The following is a 21324-nucleotide window of genomic DNA, read 5'->3' on the forward strand; positions in this document are numbered from 1 at the left end:
AGTTTCTCTACTTTCCTAAATTGATCCAGAGCTTTAAACTTGAATAAGTAAAATGTACCAATCTGCTTAGCCTTGTATAACACCACAGAAGAGAATCTTTAGTAAAGCCCTAATGGAAATGCTGAATTTATGAATGTAACTATTAACTTCCAACCCAAAGTGCAATGTGTAATCTCCCTCCTCCAACAAATCTGACTCTTCTCAAAACTCCAACCAGTGAGCTATATAACAACTTAGAATGCAATCTTAACTACAGAGTCATGATTGTAATGTATTTGGGCATCTTAGGATACATGTATGTGTATGAAACTGTTGAATGAAGGAGAGAGAAATGGACAAAGTAAGTGTAACAGCACTAATGTGGTCCCAATAACTTTGTGCTATTGGAAAGTGCCGCTTTTTTTCTTGCCACGGGGGACTGAAGTATTCATAATGGAATGCAGCAGAAGTGAGAGCAAATCTGGAAGATCCTTAAGTGTGTAGTAATATTTGTGCCAACATAAGTTAAACACTATAGCTGGAAAACATTTTCTCACTCTTTAGTTTTCTATTTTGTCTTCGCTATTTCGCACCTCTAGGAAAACAAACCTGCAGCATTTTGTTCAAGAATAATTACCATGTAGAGGAAAATGTGTGTTCTTAGCATTTTTTAAACACTGATTAGAGATCTGATAGCAATCCAAGAGTTTAGAGCTGGCTGGGGATATTCTGGATATTTCAAAACTTCAGTGAAAACTGCCCAAAGTCTTACCAACAGTTCTCCATTTTTTTCAGCTACCTTTGAAGTTGAAGCTTGCCACAGTATTACAGCCCCCTCTTATACATTTTCTGGAAGCTGAGTTCAGTTTTCCCACAAGACCATAGCTAGCCCTGAGGAGGGAAGAACTGTTTTTAGCAAGCAAGAAGCCCAATTTCTTACAATTTACACACCTCTTTAAAGTCCCACAATTTAGGAATGTAATTTCTCATTGTAGGGACTTCCCAGCTAAGGCTGACCAACAACTTCTTTTTATTTGACAAGCAGTATGTTATAAATATAGATTCCACATTCCCCTACCATACTAGTAGTTCTTCAGGCATCATTCTATGTTGGAGGAAGACTCTTGCTTGGCGAAATTATACTGGCCTCATCCACAATCCTAATAAAAAATTATTTTTTTTTTAATCTCACCATACAGAAGAGAATATTGAAAGCATTGTCTTCTGGTTAGCAAATATCCAACCACTCTAACATGCCCCTTTCTTTCTGTCCCTTCCCCTTTGGGTGCTACAGTGTGTTCATTGAGCTGGGTTTAAATAAACTTCTCATATCTGCTTTTGTGCCCATTTTTTTTTTGTTTCCAATTTTAAAGGCCAAGGAAGCCCAAGATGACCTAGTGAAGACAAAAGAAGAGCTACATTTGGTAATGACTGCCCCACCTCCACCACCAGCCCCTGTCTATGAGCCAGTGAATTACCATGTCCATGATAACTTGCATGATGAAGGAACAGAATATTCAGGCTACAGTGCCGAGTTCTCAAGTGAAGGCATCTTGGGTGATCGCAATGAAGAGAAACGCACTACTGAAGCAGAGAAGAATCAGCGTGTTCAGAGGCAGTTGATGGTAAGAAAACAAAATTATTGGGAGAAAACTTAAATCTAATGTTGCTGAAAATTGAGCCCTGTTTAAATGCACGACTCTCCCAAACTGGTGTATGTAAAATATTAAAGGCTCATCTATATGGAAACTTAGTGTGCAGCACGCTGTGAGGATTCTGCTACTGCACACTAAAAGTTCATAGTGCACTTTGACCTACTGCTGGGATCTGTTCTGTGCACTGCAGACTGTTCATACACAGCAGCAGGGTCCACATGGCCAGTTAATGTGCTTGAGGTTTACACTCTGGTTTGCCAGGCACTAAATCTCCATGTAGACAAGCCCTACAAGAAGTCTTGAACATAAAGCCATCTGTGCCTGTACTTTAACATGATTGATTTTCATGCAATACATATGGACTTTTCTTATTACTCAGACAGTAGGGATGCACTGATGCTTCTGGTTCTTTCAGATAGCTAGTGTTCAGTCAGCACACTGTAATACTCAAATGTCCAGACCTCCAGTTCACCCATTTCCTCATACTTTTCTGCATCCCAAGGATGTCGTCAAAAGCCTCTAAAACATTATTAATGCTTGACTCTGTCAAACTCTTGAGATCCAGGTCTTTCATGTGTGACCCAGATTTGTGACATCCTGTACTCAATGTTGCAGACCCTGACAGATGAGCTGGCCCAGGCCAGGGATGAAAACAAGAGAACACACAACGACATGATCCACACAGAGAACATGCGACAGGGACGTGACAAGTACAAGACGCTGAGGCAGATCCGACAGGGCAACACCAAGCAGAGAATCGATGAGTTTGAGGCCATGTAAGCGCACTTTACAGCCAAGAAGGCAAGACTATGGGAAAGGCAAATCTTAACATACAATCTGCCTTTTCTGAGGGGTCACTGTATAACCTCTAAATATATATAAATAACAAATGCTCTAAACCTAGAGAGGCTCCCACTGTCAGCTTATCTTCCAGCTTTTACTATTAAAAGGTGGTGACTGCCCATTAAGTCTGTCAGCCAAGCAATTCTGATAACTGTTGCTCATTCATATCCTAGTGCCAAAAGGCCTACAAGTCACGTCCATTTTTTTCAAGCAGGGTTTATTTTAATACTACATCTTTCTATTCGTAAAGATGATATGCTGTGATAGGTGGTACATCTGGATTCAGCTTTTTAAATGAAAGCACAATGCTGTGGGTGAATTTTTGTGCCATATATCTTTACATTCTTTACGTACAGCATATAACCTGACTAATTCTACATTATGCTTTGTCAGCAAAGACCTGCAGGCCCTTGTTTATAATTTTACAAAATGGTACCAGCAACCATCTGGAAATCTGTTATGTCTACATATAAGTGTGACGGGTTTTTTTTGTTGTTGCTCTGTTCAATTGGAGAAATTCCTGCAGTGATCACTCAGACGAAATGCAGTATAGGAACACTCTTTGATACCCTCCTTCCATAGGTAGGCAAATATTCTGTTGGACTCATACACTTGTTGATGTGTTGTATACTCCAGCTTAATTAATGATCAGCTGTAGTGTAGTATTTATATATAAATATGGATTGTAACACTAGTTCAAAAAGGGGGAAAGTTTTGCTCTGTATATTTTGTTACCTTTCAGATTTAGTATTAAAATAAATTGCATATGTAAAAATTTGCCTAAACAATATATTTAGTCTGTGCTACAGAAGCAGTGTAAAACTGATTACTTGCTATAAAACATTTGTAAAGTGATTTTTACTTCAAATAAAATTGATATATGCACAATTCAGTACATACAATCTTACTGCACCTATTTTTTCTAACAAATTTTCTAATTTTTTTAAATATTTGATTTAATATTTCAGACTCCAACTATGAAGGGATTGTTTGTTTATATCTCCCTCTTATTCTGTCCATGAAAAGAGCATTTGTAGACTTCCTGTTACCTCCACCCCATCTTTGAAAATTTGTTAGAATATCACTCTGTTGGTTCTGCTCCTCCATTTACAACTCCAATGCTGCTTTATACTCGTAACGTTAAACCTTTATATCAAAGTGTTGTGGGTTTTTCACAACACATGAATATGAATAAAAGATCTGCAAGATAACAAAGGATTTGAAGTTGTGTATTTTGTGTCGTGTTGGGTGTTTAACCCCAGCAGTGCTGTATGTATGCTAAACTACAGTGCAGCTCTACATTTCTCACTTTGGAAATATGAACTCTTACATTTGCAGCTTCGCAGTGAAATGTCCTGGGGGGGGACACACTTTCTCTTTAAGTGAGGTGCGAGGAAGAGGAAGACAACTGCTTTTTGCAGTAATGTGTGATCAGAGGGCAGGAATGAAAGGGATGAGACCTTTCAGATACAGAATTCTGCCCACTGCAGAGAAGATGCATCCACCAGGAAACTGGTACTTCTCTTGATCTTAGACTGCGTCTACACTGGAAAAACTTCACACAACAAATTGCTATTTGTTCTAAGGTAGGCTTGCTTTCTGCGGTCAGACTTGCTGAAGCTAACTAACACAGCAGTAAAAATGGTTTCAGCCACAAGAGCCTCACCTTTCTAGGCCTCCCACTGGTACTCACATGTCTTCATCTGAAGTGATGCAAATTTTGTAACCAAAGGCAGACAGGGCTTTGGCCAAAAGGCCGACCTCTCAGCTCTCCAGTAGGCTGCCACTCAATCAGGAATGGGTTGTGAGGAGTGCCCCATTTGCTGCATCACTAACAGGGTGGTCACTCCCCTCCTGCACTGCCTTAATCCAGTCCTAGGGCAGCTTCTCAGCATGCCCCTGAGCTTGGCTCTGTGATAGAAATGACATTTCTGCAGCCCTCCTGAACTGGCTCTACAGCTTCAAGCACTTCCCAGCCTCTGGGACTAAGAGCTCTGTAGTTGGGGAGACAAGCAAGTAACTAACAGCAACCCCTGCACCCTTTACAAACCTCCACCCCACATTCCCATAGCCTGGAGCAGGTGTTTCCAAACAGTAGTCCATGGACCATCAGTATTCTATAGAGCACTTGCTGCCTGCCTGCTAACTTGCATTAAAAGATAGTATGCTTTCCTTCTTGTTAGCTACAAGGATGGACAGTTAATGACGCCATCTTTATTAAAACATGGCCACACTATGGGGGAAAAAACGAAGAATCTCTGCTCTATAGAATATTTGGTCTTGAGTCAGACTCTCTTAACATGCATATCACATTGTCTTGTCTTTACTGAGTGCCAAACTCTCTTGCAGACCCAAGATATCAAAGTGACTAACATCTGGAAGGATACCTTATGCTCGCTCGCTCGCGTGCTCTCTCTCTTTCTCTCTCCAGCAGTCCCCTTGACATCTTTTTGCTTTTTTTTAGTAACTGTACTGCAAACAACTTGCAAGCCAGACTCCATCAATGCTTCAGGTGTCATAGTTTCCTATGGGAATGTGAAGACGTTTCCTCTGTACTCAAACAGATGGCCTTCGACCATAGTAACATTTTTGGCAACAAGTGTTGAAGCAATTCAGCAATTATTGCTTCTCCTTTTGTAATAGTATAACGATGCATCATTTAATCCCCAAACCACCACCACCACATTTGAGCTGGCTGCTGCTGCTAAGTCTCACCAGGCTGCTCATGATGAAAAATCACCCATAGGATTTTTTTTAATTAAATGCTCCTGGAGTGTAACAGTTTAATATTTTATTAGTTTTGTAATGATTCTAATTACACAGTTCTGTTTTATGTATAGATAAGTGGCTTACGTGCGGAGAGCTCTTTTCAAAGGTATGTTTCTTTCCAGAAGGCAGAAGTGATCAGAGAGCATGCTGTGCTGCTTAACCTTGAGTACAATGCTTGGGCAATACTTTCAGACTGCTCACGTGTGGAAGATATGCTTGTCACATGGGTGCTAGTAGGACTTAAGTGTCCATATCTGAATGCAGCGTAAATGTAATATCTATCCAAGTGTTTGGGCTGCTGAGTATTTTCTGCCACTGACATTTTGATTGGGGGTCTGAATCCCAGGTGCCAGATGGTTCTTCTACAGGAAAGTTGAAACAAAAGGGTAAGGTTAGGTGTACATGAGCATTTCTGCCCTATCTCTGTTCTCCATTATTTCTTCTAATGCTTTGTGTCTCATTATGTAACTCCATCCTTAGATCCACAAGTGTCAAACTATTTAATTCAGTACAGTGAAGACACCATTTATTCTGCAGCAATCTGGATTTAAATTCTGCATTAAGGACTTTGATTGCTGTGGCAGCTCCATTTAAACAGAAGTATATTGATGTAAATATGGAAAATTTAAAATCAGCATAGCCATGCTTGGGTTTATTACACAATTTATCAGATTGTAACACTACTGTATCACAGAAACTGTCGGTGAGGAAGTGGGGTAGGGCAGAGATTGTCAACCTTTCGTGACTACTGTACCTCTCTCTCAGGAGTCTGTCTTGCATACCCCAAGTTTCACCTCACTTAAAAACTTAGTTTCTGATTTTGTAAGTATCTCAGCACGCTTACTGAAAAATTGCTTACTTTCTCATTTTTACCATGTAATTATAAATCAATTGGAATATAAATATTGTACTTGCATTTCAGCATATCTTACATAAACAGTATAAACAAGTCAGTGTCTGAAATTTGTTTGTACTGACTTTGCTAGTGCTTTTTATGTAGCCTGCTGTAAAAGTAGGCAAATATCTAGATGACAGCATAGCCTTGGAAAGACCTCTGTATACCCCTGGTTGAGAACTACTGAGCTAGGGTGTTTGAGCTTCTGGTACCCAGGAAGGCAGATTAGGATAAGTACTCTTCCTAGGCATTTCTACTAAAATAATCAGCAGTAAAATAACTAAGAATGGACATGTACTGTCACTTATTTTCAGAGTCCCCCACTCAGATATGGAACTGTTAATGGTTAGGAGAGCAGGCATTGGTTTACATACAGCCCATATTTTTAACCATGGAGCTTACAGATCAGTTTTAAAGGAAGAGGTGGCTTCTGCAGCAAATTCCATTGCTAGAGAAGTATATTGCACTGTCCTACTTAGCAGAATCACTGGTCTCGTGTCTTAAAATCTTCAAAGCATGAGCCCTTTTGGTACAATTGCTCTGAGGGGTGCTCTAAGAGCAGGCCTCCACTACTCTGCATCAGAGTGAACCTACATTCAGTGGCATGCTGGTGCTGTATTTGGTGACAATGGAAATACAGCAGCTGTGTGAGGCAGTTGAGTAGATAACTGTTTTTCAGTTTGCACAGTGTGTTTGGCAGATGGGCAAACAAACCTTCAAAAACACTTACGGGTGAAGCAAGCCTCCAGCTGCTGGGCAGCTACAGGTAGACAGCCATGGGCTAGCTCTCCTCAAGCCAGCACACTACAATTAGCAGTGCGGGTGTAGTGGCAGGTGCAGTAGCTCAGGCTAGTCACCCAAGTCCAAACCTGCCCAACCCTTGGGTATGTGTTTGCACAACTGGCCCAAGCCTGCTGCATGAACCACCCTAGCCCCTCTACGATTTTTAGCACCTTAGCTGGAGCAGAGCAAGTCTTTGTCTTTGTTTGCCTAGCTGCCCTGTAGACATACCCTACAGCTCACTGAACAAAGCCAACAAGGCCGAGCCTTTGCCAGATGAATTCATCCCCATAGGAAAAGTTTAGGTGAACCTGAGGCACCTTTAATCAACTGCAGTGGAGCAGCAAAGTTACTCAAAGGGCCAAGCGATGCAGCACATCTGACAGAGGCTTGCTCATCATTAAGGCTGGCAGGCACGATGATAAAAGCTAGGTTATCCAGTGCTAACACTGCTACTTGGGCTCTAGTAACCTTTAGAAAACTGTCCGGTTGCCCCTGAGGAATTTGCTGCAGCACCTGCCCCTGGCCCCAGCAGCTAAGATTTCATTCAGTAAAGAGATGTTTGGAGCTTTGGTGGTTAAGTCTTTCTGAAGAACATGAACTGGTGTAGGGCTGCCTGCCTGAGCTGGCAGCTACCCTGAAATGCTGCTCACTCCCAGGAGCTAAAGGGGAAGATTTCACATTCTGTCAGCAAGTTGAACTCTGCCCCTACTGACGACAATTTAAATCTGGCCACTTAATCATTTCACTGCCAGTTACGTTAAGGGAAGCTGCCAGCTCAAATGGTTCTGCTACAACACCAAAGCAGGGCCCTTGCCTTCCTGGGTACCTGACCCTCCAATGTCCTTCACCCAGGCCACCACAATTTCCAGCTATTCCCCACCCCCAACAACTTTCATGCAGCAGCTTGAAAAAAAATGAGGACAGAAAAACAAATACCCCTATAAACCCTGGGGCTAAATACAGAGGGCATTTATGAATGCCGTTCAGATTTAATGCACTAAATCTCTGCATTTTAAAATGGAAATGAAGCAGTTGCACAATTTCCTAAGTGATGCAAATAGCAGGGGGTGCTTGCTAGGCTGCTGGTAACTGAAAGTGAGTGCGGTGTTGTGACGCTCTGAGTTCTGTTAACTGGGTGGGCTTTGCTTTTAAAGCATTAATTAGCCAAGCTGTAAAAGGTTAGGGTTTGACTTGGTCTGTGGGCATGTCAAAGGCAGGACGGTTGTGGGAAAGCCTGGCAGGAGCTAACGCAGGCAGAGAGCAACTCCAAGTAGGGAGTGATTCAAAGGAAATTCTCAGGCCCATTCTTTGTTGGACAGCAGGAAAGTGTTTGACAATGGGTGCATATGAAATCAGGGGCCCACAAGCTGCCTGGGACAGCCCAGGCAGAGCTTTCTGAAATGCTGAAAAAGAACAGAGTTCTACCCTTGCCTCTTCTAAGATGAAGTTACCAGTAAGGCCCCAACTGGGCAAACACTTATGTGCACATGCTTAAGTTTACACCTGCTCTACTGAATGAGAGTAACTCATGAGAAAAGTTAAAGGCATAAGTGCTTGCAAGATTGGGACCACTCCCCCCTTCTTTCCTCAAACTTGTCCTCCACACCTAGCTCTATCCTGAATCTGTAAGAAAATAGCCAAAGAAGACTGGACAGAATGAGAGGCAGATGAAGAGAGCTGGCGCTTACTTTACTTATTTGTAATTATTTTTTAAATCACACTTGTACATGCAGGTGGTTGCCCCTGCCTTTCATAGGTCTGCTGTCTGTGTTCTTAGACTCTGATCCCAAATCCTGCCCCTAGTTAACAGACCCCTGTGCCCACATGGAGCCCCACTGACTTAAGTGGCACTTTTCACAGGCATAAGGTGAAGCATATGCATAAATATTTGAATGATCAAGGCCTATAACTGTAAGTGCTTTGGGCCAAGGGGTGTTTGTGCGTGCGTATTTGCACAGCACCAGTCCTGAGTGGGGCTCCAACTGCTACTGCATTGTAAATTATTATTATTGTTATGTAAAATGAATATTGGAGTGTTTCTTTGTCTTCAATTTTTTAATGATAAAAGACTTACTTGTGCTAAGCCTGGCTCCCCCCAGGAACCGGTCATTTGAGCCAAAAGATGCCTGGTCCCAGACGGCCAAGTCCAGACAAGATTGCCGGAGCTGAGATGGGGTCACGCCATCAAAGACAAACAGGTGCTTCCACTGAGGACAGGCTTCTTTCTTCAGAACAGGAGACTTCTGTCTTATCTTACGTTGGTCTGGGAGAGTGAGACAACTTCCAAAAAGGAATAAAATAGATGTTGGGTGAGGTCACTGACCTAAAAGATATTAGCTCACCCACCTCTTCTCTACCTGTATCTTACAGTCATGAGGGGAAAAGCATTTAGTCTAATAAGATAGGACACTTCTCATTGGAATGCTTTGACTGATAAAGTGAGGCATAAGTGCAAAATGGTGGTATATTAACACCACTTTTTTTTAAATTGTAGGCTTGATTCTCCTCTCACTGAAGCCAGTGGATCTATTGGATCTATTCCCATTAACCTGTATGGGGAGTAAGAATGAGCTCCGTTGGCTCTGCTTGTGGATCCAATTGTTAGGGAACACCGTAGCAGCCTTTGCTTGCCAATAGCAGCTGCTTCCCCAGCCCATCCAACAATGCCTGCCTAAGAGCAGAATCTCACTCTCAAAACTAAAGAGACCATTCCACCTCTGGTAAGGGGCTCTTATCAGGTATGAGACACACCCTCACTACAGGTATCCAACATCCTGCTGTGTACAATGCTTGATTGTAGGAAGGTAAAATGACCCCATAGTGCTAACTCTGCAATGCTGCAAATGGGAGAAAAATTCCTTCCTGACCCCTGAAGTGATGGAGCAGGAAATGTGATTAGCTCCATCGTAGCTTGCGCAGTGAGAACGTATTAGGAAGGTAATACAAAATGACAGTAAAGCTGAGTGTACATGGGGTACGTGTTCCTGTGATATGCCGACTGAACATAATAGGGTTTCACATACAAAACTAAGTGACAGCTTTCACTGAATGCACCCTTCCTAGTCACTGTGACAAAGGCAGGATGGGAGTGGTCTCCAACAGATATGTGTACTTGTCACCTACATCAGTTCCAAACATTCTGACATAGTCATAGTAATAAAAGAACTCTTCTGAAATGCCTAGAATGAGTAGAATAATAGGTTACCTCTCCCACTGAGTTACACTGTGCTGTAATTCACTTTGCAACAGCACAGCTCAAAGCATGAATTAAGAAGACAGGAGTGGCTCTCCTCCCTTGTAGTTTGTAAGCACATTTCCTAAGTGTTTCCTTTTACTGCTTCAGAACTTAACATTTAAACACTTTTGCAACTGTGAAACCTCTGTATTCAAAGCAGAAATTAAATCCCAATAACTGGTGGAGTTACCACAAATCCTAAATCTGTCTGAACAGGGCCTAAGGGTCAGATTGTGACTACTTTGCTTACGCTGGTGAGTGCTGTAATCTCAGGAGCTACTTAGGTAAACACTCACCATCATAAGAAAGGACTCCACAATCTGGCTTCATACTCAGGTGTAATGTCTCTTTCTCAAAGATCTACTCCCTGGTATGTGTTTAGCTCCATGCATAAGTGGTGATGGTTTTAAAAGACTCTAAATCTGAAGTGTTAAATCTCAAAAACATACCCTTTAACAAACGAGTTCAAAGTGCCATCACATCTCATCACAGGCAAGTTCTTGGCTCCAAGCACCACAAGGTGAAGCTGGCCATCGGCAGACGCTTGGTCTTCTCTCCCTACAACAGAAACATTGCTTATAATTAGCGACCAGTGTGGGTAAATGGTTGGCTAGTTAACACAGAGCTAAAGGAAGGAAGGAAAGTTACTAAGCATTGTTTCCCTGAAGTGAGGATGTGCAGCGTGTTTGCTGAACTGGAGAGATATTTTAGACAACAAGAAAGGTTTGAAAACTTTTACAGTATGTGATTTAAAAAAATGGAGGGAGGGAGGAAAATCAGTGGCATGATGATGAGGAAGCTTTACCAGGCAGGGTCTGTTCAAAGACCAAGCCCCCAAGTGCACCTGCAGAGATCCAGGAGCAATCCACGCCCCATAGTTTTACTCTGAGGCAGAACCAGCAGCAGGGACAGTTGGCACAACCCACAATATGATGCACCTTGCCGCTGTCAGAGAGAGAGAGAGTGTGTGTGTGTGTGTGTGTGTATATAAGAGAGGCTGACAGAGGAGGAACACACAGGTGAGTGTACAGAGGAGAGAGGGAACAGACAGCATGAGGGAGGAGAAAGATTGAACCAAGAAGGAAATGGTGACTGGGGTACAGGGAGAGGAGATGGGGATCCAAGGGACAGAAAGAAATAAAACTAACAACTAACTTGCTCTTTCCACTATTTCCTTCCTACCTCAATGTCTAGAAGATCTGCTGTAGGAGGCTAACACAGCCAATGTAGCCACCTCTGGAGCTCTGCCCTGCAGTGCTTACTATTATCCAGTGAGCAAAAGAATGTGAAGCTGTCCTAATCATCGACCCACTACAGTTTTTACTTCCTTCAGCAGTGACTGCACCATTTACAGACACTGAATCCCAGTTAGAATGAAAAGTTAAACTTAACTTCACCGAGGAACAAAAACAGGCTGAAGAGTGCAGTGCTTGTGCCTAGCAGACATTTTCCCATCACCTGATTTACCAAAACTGAGTCTCTAACTCCAGAGGGGTCCAGGAGTTGAATAACTGGCCTGCTACAGCTCAGGAATGAGGTGCACTGCCAGAGGTCTGAGGGCACAAGCTTGCTTCAAGAGCATCTGAGTGCACTATGCCAAAGCCTCTTTAATAAGCACATTTATACCTGCTTTTTTGGTGGGAAAAGGAGAAAATGTGAGACTGACAAGTCTGGAATTCAAATAATTTTACCAAGTTTTTGTTTTACCTTAAAAGGCTTCTAACCATTTACATAATCACAACACAATACGTGCCACAATATGTAGGGGCTATCTAGTCAAGCAGGAATAAGCCCCTATGCAGGCAGTGTTTATACCCAGATGCACACACAAATTTGCACACACAAATACTTTGTTTGTCTCCTTGTTTTCTCAGCCAGAGTAATTCACACAAGGCTGAAATACTTTGTACCTCCTCTCATCTGCTCTTCATACTGGCATTTTTCAGACTGGGATGGTAAGATCAGTTTTGCACACACCAGGAGTTCTCCATTGTACTGAACCAGGTTGTCTTCAGGCTTTCCAGACTGAAAAGAGAGAGACACAAAGTCTGTATTATTATGATCATCCTAGACCACCTCCTCTTCTCCTCATTCTCATTGTTCACCTATATCTGGAACATTCCCGCCCATATGCTGATATGGCAGGACTGGCCTGCTACATCAAAATTTCATCCTTCCTCCCCATGATCTAGAAAGGGTGGGCCCTGATACAGCTTTCACTATATGTTATTTTTTTAAAACACAGATCTTTTGGAAAATTAAAAATCATAATGATAACCTAAAGTCTAGGAGTCACCTTCACTTTAAGCTGGTACCAACTGAATGACTGTGTTGAATTGTCTTCAAAATTCCAAGACGCCAATGGAACAACCACTTCTCCAAGGAACACCCTTCGCTTGAGTGTTTCTGAGTGCCACACAGATATCTGAAGCTGTCGTGTTTCCAGCTGGGAGTATTCAATCTTATACTAGAAAAAAGATAAATAGCAGTACAGGATTAATGAAAGCAAGACCCAATCACAACACAATCACGGTCTCTGCTCAGAGGAAGCCCAAGAATGGACTTGCTGAAGGCATGGAGATCTAGATTGAGCAGCTTTATCTGAGCTGAGACTGGGAAATCTGCTTATTGTCTGCCCACATTATGCTTGTCTCTAGCAGTGTAATGGCCCCTCACTTCTAAAACATTGTATTCACTCACTTTTAACATTACAAAAATAAAACAGGACCACCTGTGTCATTACCTGTGCTGCTAACACCTTAGATGAATAACCTGAATTTAAGAATGTAAATAACTTTTCATGCTCTTTGTTCTTTGCTTGCTTTTTGCACCTTGCTCAGCTGAGACAGCAACACTGGACAGGCCAATGTCACATTCTAGTCTTCCAGCACTAGCCTAATGCAGTTGTGCTTGGGCTGGCAGCACTGTGCAGATTAATATTTAAAGTGAAGAAAAATAACGTTTAAATTGAATTATTTTTAAGAATCACGAAAACAGTTCTCTTCACAGTGAGCCTAATCTTCGTTTACTCAACGTCCCCTTTGCACTGCGCTGGCCACATAAAGTGGGGTAACTGTCCATTTACTGCTGCTTTAAGTCCCTTCACAGGGCCAGGGCACAGTAAAGGAGCCCCAGTATAAATGAGATTTAGGCCCAATACATTCTGTGTAAAAACCCTTTTTATGTTATCAAATCTAAGTTTGGGTCCAAAGCCTGTTTTCTGGCCTCCTTAAGATGTAGGGACAATGTCTCCTGTATGACTGCACACGTCTTTAAGAAGCAAGAGCACAGTAGAGGCCACCAATTGGAAATTACCTGGGCTATTTAGATTTATGGATTGGATGGTGTTTGAGAAAGTGAAAGGGCTGATACACTGCCAGAGGCATAATGCCTCTCTTTGCCACCTGTGCACTGTGTTAGAAGTGGGCCAATCCTCAGTGGTAACACAGCCCTGAATCTTTCCTGAAACAGAGTGTGCCAAAACACACTGATCTGCTCCTTACAACAAGAACTACTGGACTGTTCACTCACATGTTTAAATGAAACAGGCTTATGAACAGTCCTTTAAGTACACGTACAGGGGTAAAGTGAACATGCTGAAGTCATGGAGCCTGTCCTGGTAGAGAGCTTCAGTGGGAGTTTCGGCTGAGTAATGGCTGCAGGATTGGGCCCAGAATCTGATTTCTGCATCGCATGTCATGCGAGAGGTCTTGAAGATAACATATTGTCTCATGGTTCCCTCACACAGTTTAGAATATTTCCCATTCCCACCCTGTTATTCTTCACTGCAGACTGAGCAAGACCCTATCCTATTTTACTCTGTAATTGTACTACAATAATTAGCAACAATGGCCCATGTGCTTCACCCCCTTCTCTCACTTTGCAATGTGGAGGGGAATAAATCTGTGCAAAAAGTCACAGGGGAGCCATGCAGAAAGGGAAGTAGCTACACTGGACACTTCTCCACTCTACATAACTACCTTTGCCCTCCTCTGCAAAACATCTCAGAGGCTCAAAGCTGGCATGGCAAGCCATGAAGGGAGAAGACACCCCAAAATTATGGTTGATCAGTAGGAAAAGCCTTAGGCGACATTAACGCCTGCTGCACCCTCAGTGACTCCCCTCTGCTCATCTCTGCCAGCAGACAAGGGGCACTAGCCATGCCATACTGCCATGAAAGGGGATATACGGCAGAGAAGCATAGAGCGGGAGATCTTCTACAAAGCTAGCCAGAATCTGGGACTTCAGAGTCCAAATCTGGGGCTTTCCTCTACCTGTTGAGATCCTCCCCCACCATCAGCCACTCCACACCCCTGCTGGTTCTATGGACTCAGGGGAGGCACAAACACTACAGCTTTATTAGAGTCGAGGAGTCTGGGCATTAATCTTTCCCCTCCCATATAAAAGACATCATCAGATTCCATTGGGGCTCTTACTAACTTGCACATCATTGCAATCCCTCAGTTACACATAATGAATGGCCTTAGTACCGGATGAGAGGTAAGAACAGCTGAGTTCTAATCCCAGCTCTGTCAGTAACTCACTGCAACCTTAGCAAGTCATTCAAACTCAGCGTCCCCCTCAGTCAAATTGGGATAACAACACTTACGGACTGCACAGAGGTGCTGTAAGGATTCATGAAATAATGCTGTAAAGCACTTTGAAAATGAAAAATTACAGCCACTCTTACTCTCTACTGTGATGATTAATGTGTTGTAAATGAACAAGTCCAAACACTGATGAATGAGACATCACTTGTGGTGGGGAAGAAAAAGGAGGAAACTAATGCATAGGATCGATCGCTCCTTTGAGCACAATAGGAATTAATGGAATAGCTGTGATTCATGTAGCAAATTGCAAAGAGACACTCCCTTTGGCGTTCACAAAACAGCTGTCAGTTCAAACAGATAACAGTACAAAGTACTAATTTTCCTTTGTAATATACACAATTAGTCTATGTAACTATAAAAAGATATGAGTTTCCTTTTACCATATTTCCGATCTCTTTAGCCAGAAACTGCAACAGAATTCAGTCAACTTTATGTTTTCTATGGACAGAGCCAGATGTTCCTTTTTTCTGTCAGCTTGCAGCTTATTAATAGAGCTGTTCAGAAATGAACAAGAGGCTGCTTTTATTCTGATTGGCATCCACCATTAGCTAATAGTTAGGTTCACTTTGACCCCAAGAATTGAAGGGTGTGGCACAATTGTAAAAACCCTTGCACAGGGCTCTCAAAGTCAAAGGGAGTTCCGCTCAACAGAGAGCTTGTAGGATTGGACACCAGAAGTGGAGACTTTGCTATGCAAGTGAGAGATCTTTCCAGGTCACAAATGTTTACAAGTCACCTTTAAAGTTTCATGGAATGCCGGATCCACTGTGTTCTTTCTAACAGCTGTCTTCCGTTTACTCCGAGAAGATTTATCGGGAAGCAAATAAATCTTTGCATACCTTGCAATTAGAGAGAGGGTTGGGGGGAGAGAGCAAAATTTAGGACAGTTCAAACTGAGAAAGAAAGGGAAGGAAATAAAGCAGCATGTTCTCCACTCTCTAATCCTTGGCACATTCTGAATTTTTCCAGGGTATACTCAGTGCTGGTTAATGGTGCCTGACAACCTTTATTTAATCAACAGATACAGTGCAGTGTTCCTCACATGCTGTCCAGTTGATCAGGATAGGACTGAAAAACACCATCTCTAAGAGTTAGAGGGCAGGTCAGTTTCCACGACCTCTCAATCGTTGGTCTCTGCTAAAGGGGCCTTGGGCTGGGGGGATGATAGTGCCACCCTGACCATGGGACCCTGGTCAATCATCCACCCATAAGGCCGGCTCTTCCCGCACCCAAAAAGTTATGATCACCTCCCATACCATGTGACCCTCATGTCTGCACTGCCCACTGCTCTCCGGCTGCCCAGCTCTGAAAGAAGCGCCTCCATCAGAAGCAATGCAAATGTAAGGGTGGCAATTCCGCAACCTCCCTACAATAGCTTTGCGACCATCACCAGAACCCTCTTTTGGGTCAGGACTGCCATGGTTATAGCACCATGAAATTTCAGATGTAAATATCTGAAATGCTAAAATTGATAATTTAAAAATCCTGTAACAGTGAAATTGACCAAATGGACCGTGAATTTCATAGGGCCCCTGTCACGTAAGTAACTCATGTTAAGCAATATTCTCTCCAAATGAGAATTCTATGGGCAGACAATGGTCTATACCATGGAGTATGAATCCGGAGCCAAAGGTGATCAATAGCATTATGGCTATTATCTGCTTGTAGGGCCTGTGGTGAAGGAGACAAATTCTACCAGAATATTCTTTAAAAATGTAGTATTTTATATTTAATTTATAACAGTCTAGCACTGTTAAACTAGTCTGGGTTACATTCTGGGGAAACTGAAGATCAGTTGTAGCTTTCAGCAGCAATGCACTGCTTCCCTGTGCTTCCCAAGCCCCTTTGTACTGGGTGTATTTTAAAAGCCTTTTCAGCAAGGCTTTTCAGGGAGTCATGCAAACCAACCAGCCATAGCTCAAACCAGCCAACAAGCTGACAGTTTTGACAGGTTGCATAGCATAGTTAGAAACAACACCTACCCCAGCCAACTTCTGTGTCAAGTGTTCTAACTGTAAACAATGCCTGTACTTTTTCCTACTGGCTGAGAGACAGCACTCTCTACACCAAATACAGAATGTAATGTTCACTACTACATGGAACTTCCCACACCACACTCTCAGGCCATGGCTACACTTACAGTTCTGCAGCACTGGTAGTTACAGCTGTGTTCGTACAGCTGTGTAGGGCCAGCGCTGCAGTGTGGCCACACTGACAGCTACCAGCGCTGCAGTGTGGCCACATTTGCAGCATTTGCAGCGCTGTTGGGAGTGGTGCATTGTGGGCAGCTATCCCAGCATTCAAGTGGCTGCAACGTGCTTTTCAAAAGAGGGGGGTGGGGTGGAATGTGACAGAGAGCGTGGAGGAGACAGACAGAATGGATTTTTGGAGTTGACACTGTTCTCAGCTCCCTGCCTTGCAAGTTCTAAGGACTGGAAGACACACAGTGCCTACCTTCAATCATTTTAAAAGTTCTGACCCCCTTCCCCCACCCCTCTCTCATTCACTAAATGCAAATTATGTACTCCTAAATAGCCGTCAGACCAGATAAGCATCTGCTCAACATGGACTTCCCCCTCCCCCTCTGCCGTGTGAGCGTGCTGTTTCTCTCTTCAAGCAAACAGCTGTGAACATTCCAAAGTAATTCCCCTGCCTGCCTCCGCTCGCTCAGCATACGGGAGCTGTGTTTGTTTTTTAAATAAGCAGTTTGGCTGAACTCTGAGCTCCCCCTTTCTTCTGGTTTGTTGTGAACAGGAATTCTGGGATACCTCCTTATACCCCGGAGGTCAATAAAAGCGCTGGTGGGGTCCACACTTGCTGACCAGCGCTGGATCTCCAGCGCTGGAATCGCTACACCCAAGGCTCGACCGGGTCTACAGCCAGCGCTGCAACCAGGGAGTTGCAGCGCTGGCCGTGCTTTGCAAGTGTGGCCATATCCTGAGTTGCAGCGCTGTAACCCCCTCACCAGTGCTGCAACTCTCTAGTGTAGCCATGGCCTCAGATTTTTGGTGATTTGTATGCCGGTTACGCCACCAGGAAACTCAAGGGTTATTCAGTCACTTATTAAATATTCCCTAACTGTGCCATGGCATTAGCTGGCATTCCAAGAAGGATCCTTTTATTAGAGGTCAGTTTTATGATCCTCCTCTGCAAAAGACTCAATGCCAAATTCTTTCTGGTAGAATCTAAGCATAACTCTGGAATTCCAGAATGCTTAGTGTTGGCCCAGCTGATCCAAATACACTCAAACAATGTATTACAGTAGGGTCCAGCATTAACCATACAGCTGGACATTCTGCCCGATGAATTTCCATGAATGACTCCTGCCATGGAAAGACAGAGAGAATCATTCATAAATAAAACAATAACCAGAGAGGAGATACTGAGTTAAACGTTCCAACATTAGCACCTACATTGCAAACAAAAAACACAAAAAACCAGGAGTACTTGTGGCACCTTATTTATTTGAGCATAAGCTTTCGTGGGCTACAGACCCACTACACCAACATTCCACACAAAGATGGACTACAAGCCGTCAGGAACAGTATCCCCGATAACGTCATGGCAAACCTGGAGGCTGAACTTTGTAACTTTGTCCTCACCCATAACTATTTCACATTTGGGGACAACAGATACCTTCAAATCAGCGGCACTGCTATGGGTATCCACATAGCCCCACAGTATGCCAACATTTTTACGGCTGACTTAGAACAACACTTCCTCAGCTCTTGTCCCCTAAAACCGCTACTCTACTTGCGCTACACTGATGACATCTTCATCATCTGGACCCATGGAAAAGAAGCCCTTGAGGAATTCCATCATGATTTCAACAATTTCCACCCCACCATCAGCCTCAACCTGGATCCACTTCCTGGACACTACAGTGCTAATAAGCGATGGTCACATAAACACCACCCTATACCAGAAACCTAATGACCGCTAAACTTACCTACATGCCTACATGCGTCCAGCTTTCACCAAGACCACACCACTCGATCCACTGTCTACAGCCAAGCTCTATGATACAATCGTATTTGCTCCAGCCCCTCAGACAGAGACAAAGATCTCTATCTAGGTCTCTATCAAGCATTCTTACAACTACAATACCCACCTGCTGAAGTGAAGAAACAGATTGACAGAGCCAGAAGTGTACCCAGAAGTCACCCAGTATAGGACAGACCCAACAAAGAAAGTAACAGAACGCCACTAGCCATCACCTTTAGTCCCCAACTAAAACCTCTCCAGCACATCATCAAGGATCTATGACCTATCATGAAGGATGATCCCTCACTCTCACAGATCTTGGGAGACAGGCCAGTCCCCACTTACACAAGCTCCAAACCTGAAGCAAATACTCACCAGCAACCACCCACCACACAACAAAAACACTAACCCAGGAACCTATCCTTGCAACAAAGCCCATTGCCAACTCTGTCCACGTATCTATTCAGGAGATACCATCATAGAACCTAATCACATCAGACATGCCATCAGGGGCTCGTTCACCTGCACATCTACCAATGTGATATATGCCATCACGTGCCAGCAATGCCCCTCTGCCATGTACACTGGCCAAACTGGACAGTCTCTACATAAAAGAATAAATGGACACAAATCAGATGTCAAGAATTATAACATTCAAAAACCAGTTCAAGAACACTTTAACCTCCCTGGCCACTCGATTACAGACCTAAAAGTCGCAATATTACAACAAAAACCTTCAAAAACAGACTTCAGTGAGAGACTGCTGAATTTGAATTCATTTGCAAATTGGAAACTATCAAACTAGGCTTGAATAAAGACTGGGAGTGTATGGGCCATGACACAAAGTAAAACTATTTCCCCATGTTCCTCCCCCCGCCACCAGTTCCTCACATCTTCTTGTCAATTGCTGGAAATGGGCCATTTTCATTACCACTACACACAGTTCTTTTTCTCTCCTGCTGATAACGGCTCACCTTAATTGATTACTCTCCTTATAGTGTGTATGGCAACACCCATTGTTTCATGTTCTCTGTGTATATATATATATATATATATCATCCTACTGTATTTTCCACTACTTGAATCCGGTGAAGTGGGTCTGTAGCCCACAAAAGCTTATGCTCAAATAAATTTGTTAGTCTCTAAGGTGCCACAAGTACTTCTGTTCTTTTTGCGGATACAGACAAACACGGCTGCTACTCTGAAAAAAAATACACAGGCATCTTTCATACACAGAAATGAGTACTTTTTGCACAGGTACTATTTAAATTATATTTTGCAATTATCATTAGCTGTCATAGCATTTTACAAAAGCAGAGATTTGTATTCTCATTTTATAGCTGAAGACGACAAACACAGACATGTTAAATAACTTGCCCGGTGTCATGCAGTGAGTCAGTCGGGAATAGAACATAGATCTACCAACTTTTCTGTTTCATGCTGAAACCACTAGACAATGAGTGTACAAGCATTTTTTGCAGGCACAACTCAAGTGCTAATGGTCTGACATCTGGGCCTCTGTATAAATTGATATGTGTATAGTAAACAGTGGCAAGTCGGACACACACACACGTGTATCTTGAAAAACTAAACACCTTGTTTTTGGCTTTTTCTTTTGATACAAAAACACTTACGGGTTACACTTTTTTTTCTTCTCTTCTCCGTAAGCCAGGTTCTTGCAGGCCTTGATGCAGACTTCTAAAGTACAGGTTTTAAAGATGTATCTGATGGCAAACTCTATTTCTCCTGTGACATTAGCCGTGTCAAAATTGCCAGCCTCGGTGCAAGTGCTGTTAATGCTATATAAACTGCCCTAAGAAAAGACAAGGATTAAAAAAAGGGAGTTCAAATCCAATAAGATAAAATTGTTTTTTCCCCTCAAATCTTAATATCTTTGCACCAAACTGACTGCTAAAGTTATAGCAAACAACTCAGAAACAACACAATACGTGCATAAAGCTATTTCTTCACTATCCATACTAGGCCTTAAATAATAACTTCTGTTGAAATTCTACTAGTTCATTTTTCTATACAGAATTAACCATCTTTGTATAGTAAGCTCCATGAGGTAAGGGCAGTGTCTTCCTCTGTCCCCCATACATGACTGACCATAACTATCCTTTAGGCACTCACTGTATGAGACCATATCTCTATCTGATTCCCCAAAAAATTAGTATGTGACCAAAAAGAGGATTTTTTAAAAAGCATGTGATAGGAACAATATGGATACTGGACTGACTGGCACCCACCGATGTCAATGGCCAAAGTCCCAAACATCTAAAAATGTACAGCTAGACCGTGTCTGTAGTATGCAGCCCATAGTAAGAGGCAGTGCTGAAGTACACAACCCTAGAAAGAGCCTGAGGAAGTGTTGTAGGAAACAAAGAGGGTCACTTATTAAATGTTCCCTAGGGCTCCCCAGTGGCATATTTAAAAGGAATAGCATACTTTTCCTGCATAGCCAGCCAGCACTGGGTACCAGTGCATAGGGGAGGTGGACCCATGGCTCCATACCTTCTTGCCCACTCTTTACCCTCCTTGGGGGGGAGGTTCTGGGGTGCAGCCTCTGCG

At 42.9% G+C, this 21324-nt stretch overlaps 2 protein-coding genes across 5 annotated transcripts in view; one reads left to right on the top strand and one right to left on the bottom strand.

Moving 5' to 3' along the window:
• The window catches only part of EZR (ezrin), a 53716-nt gene extending 50024 nt beyond the window's left edge, over positions 1-3692 (top strand). For both annotated transcript variants that reach the window (XM_050949664.1, XM_050949665.1), the window contains exons 13-14: positions 1353-1604; positions 2250-3692. In XM_050949664.1, coding sequence (XP_050805621.1) covers positions 1353-1604; positions 2250-2414 — 417 coding nt within the window. In that variant the 3' untranslated portion in view covers positions 2415-3692. The remainder of the gene's footprint in view (positions 1-1352; positions 1605-2249) is intronic.
• A 1559-nt stretch (positions 3693-5251) lies between these two features.
• SYTL3 (synaptotagmin like 3) overlaps positions 5252-21324 on the bottom strand; it is a 76989-nt gene continuing 60916 nt past the window's right edge. For all 3 annotated transcript variants that reach the window (XM_050949638.1, XM_050949639.1, XM_050949640.1), the window contains 7 exons: positions 20388-20566; positions 15506-15608; positions 12456-12626; positions 12070-12184; positions 10609-10717; positions 8999-9204; positions 5252-5608 (listed from right to left, as the gene is read on the bottom strand). In XM_050949638.1, the coding sequence (XP_050805595.1) occupies positions 5487-5608; positions 8999-9204; positions 10609-10717; positions 12070-12184; positions 12456-12626; positions 15506-15608; positions 20388-20566 (1005 nt within the window). In that variant the 3' untranslated portion in view covers positions 5252-5486. The remainder of the gene's footprint in view (positions 5609-8998; positions 9205-10608; positions 10718-12069; positions 12185-12455; positions 12627-15505; positions 15609-20387; positions 20567-21324) is intronic.

This window comes from Gopherus flavomarginatus, chromosome 4, assembly GCF_025201925.1.
Source record: "Gopherus flavomarginatus isolate rGopFla2 chromosome 4, rGopFla2.mat.asm, whole genome shotgun sequence".
Classification (NCBI taxonomy): Eukaryota; Metazoa; Chordata; order Testudines; family Testudinidae; genus Gopherus; species Gopherus flavomarginatus.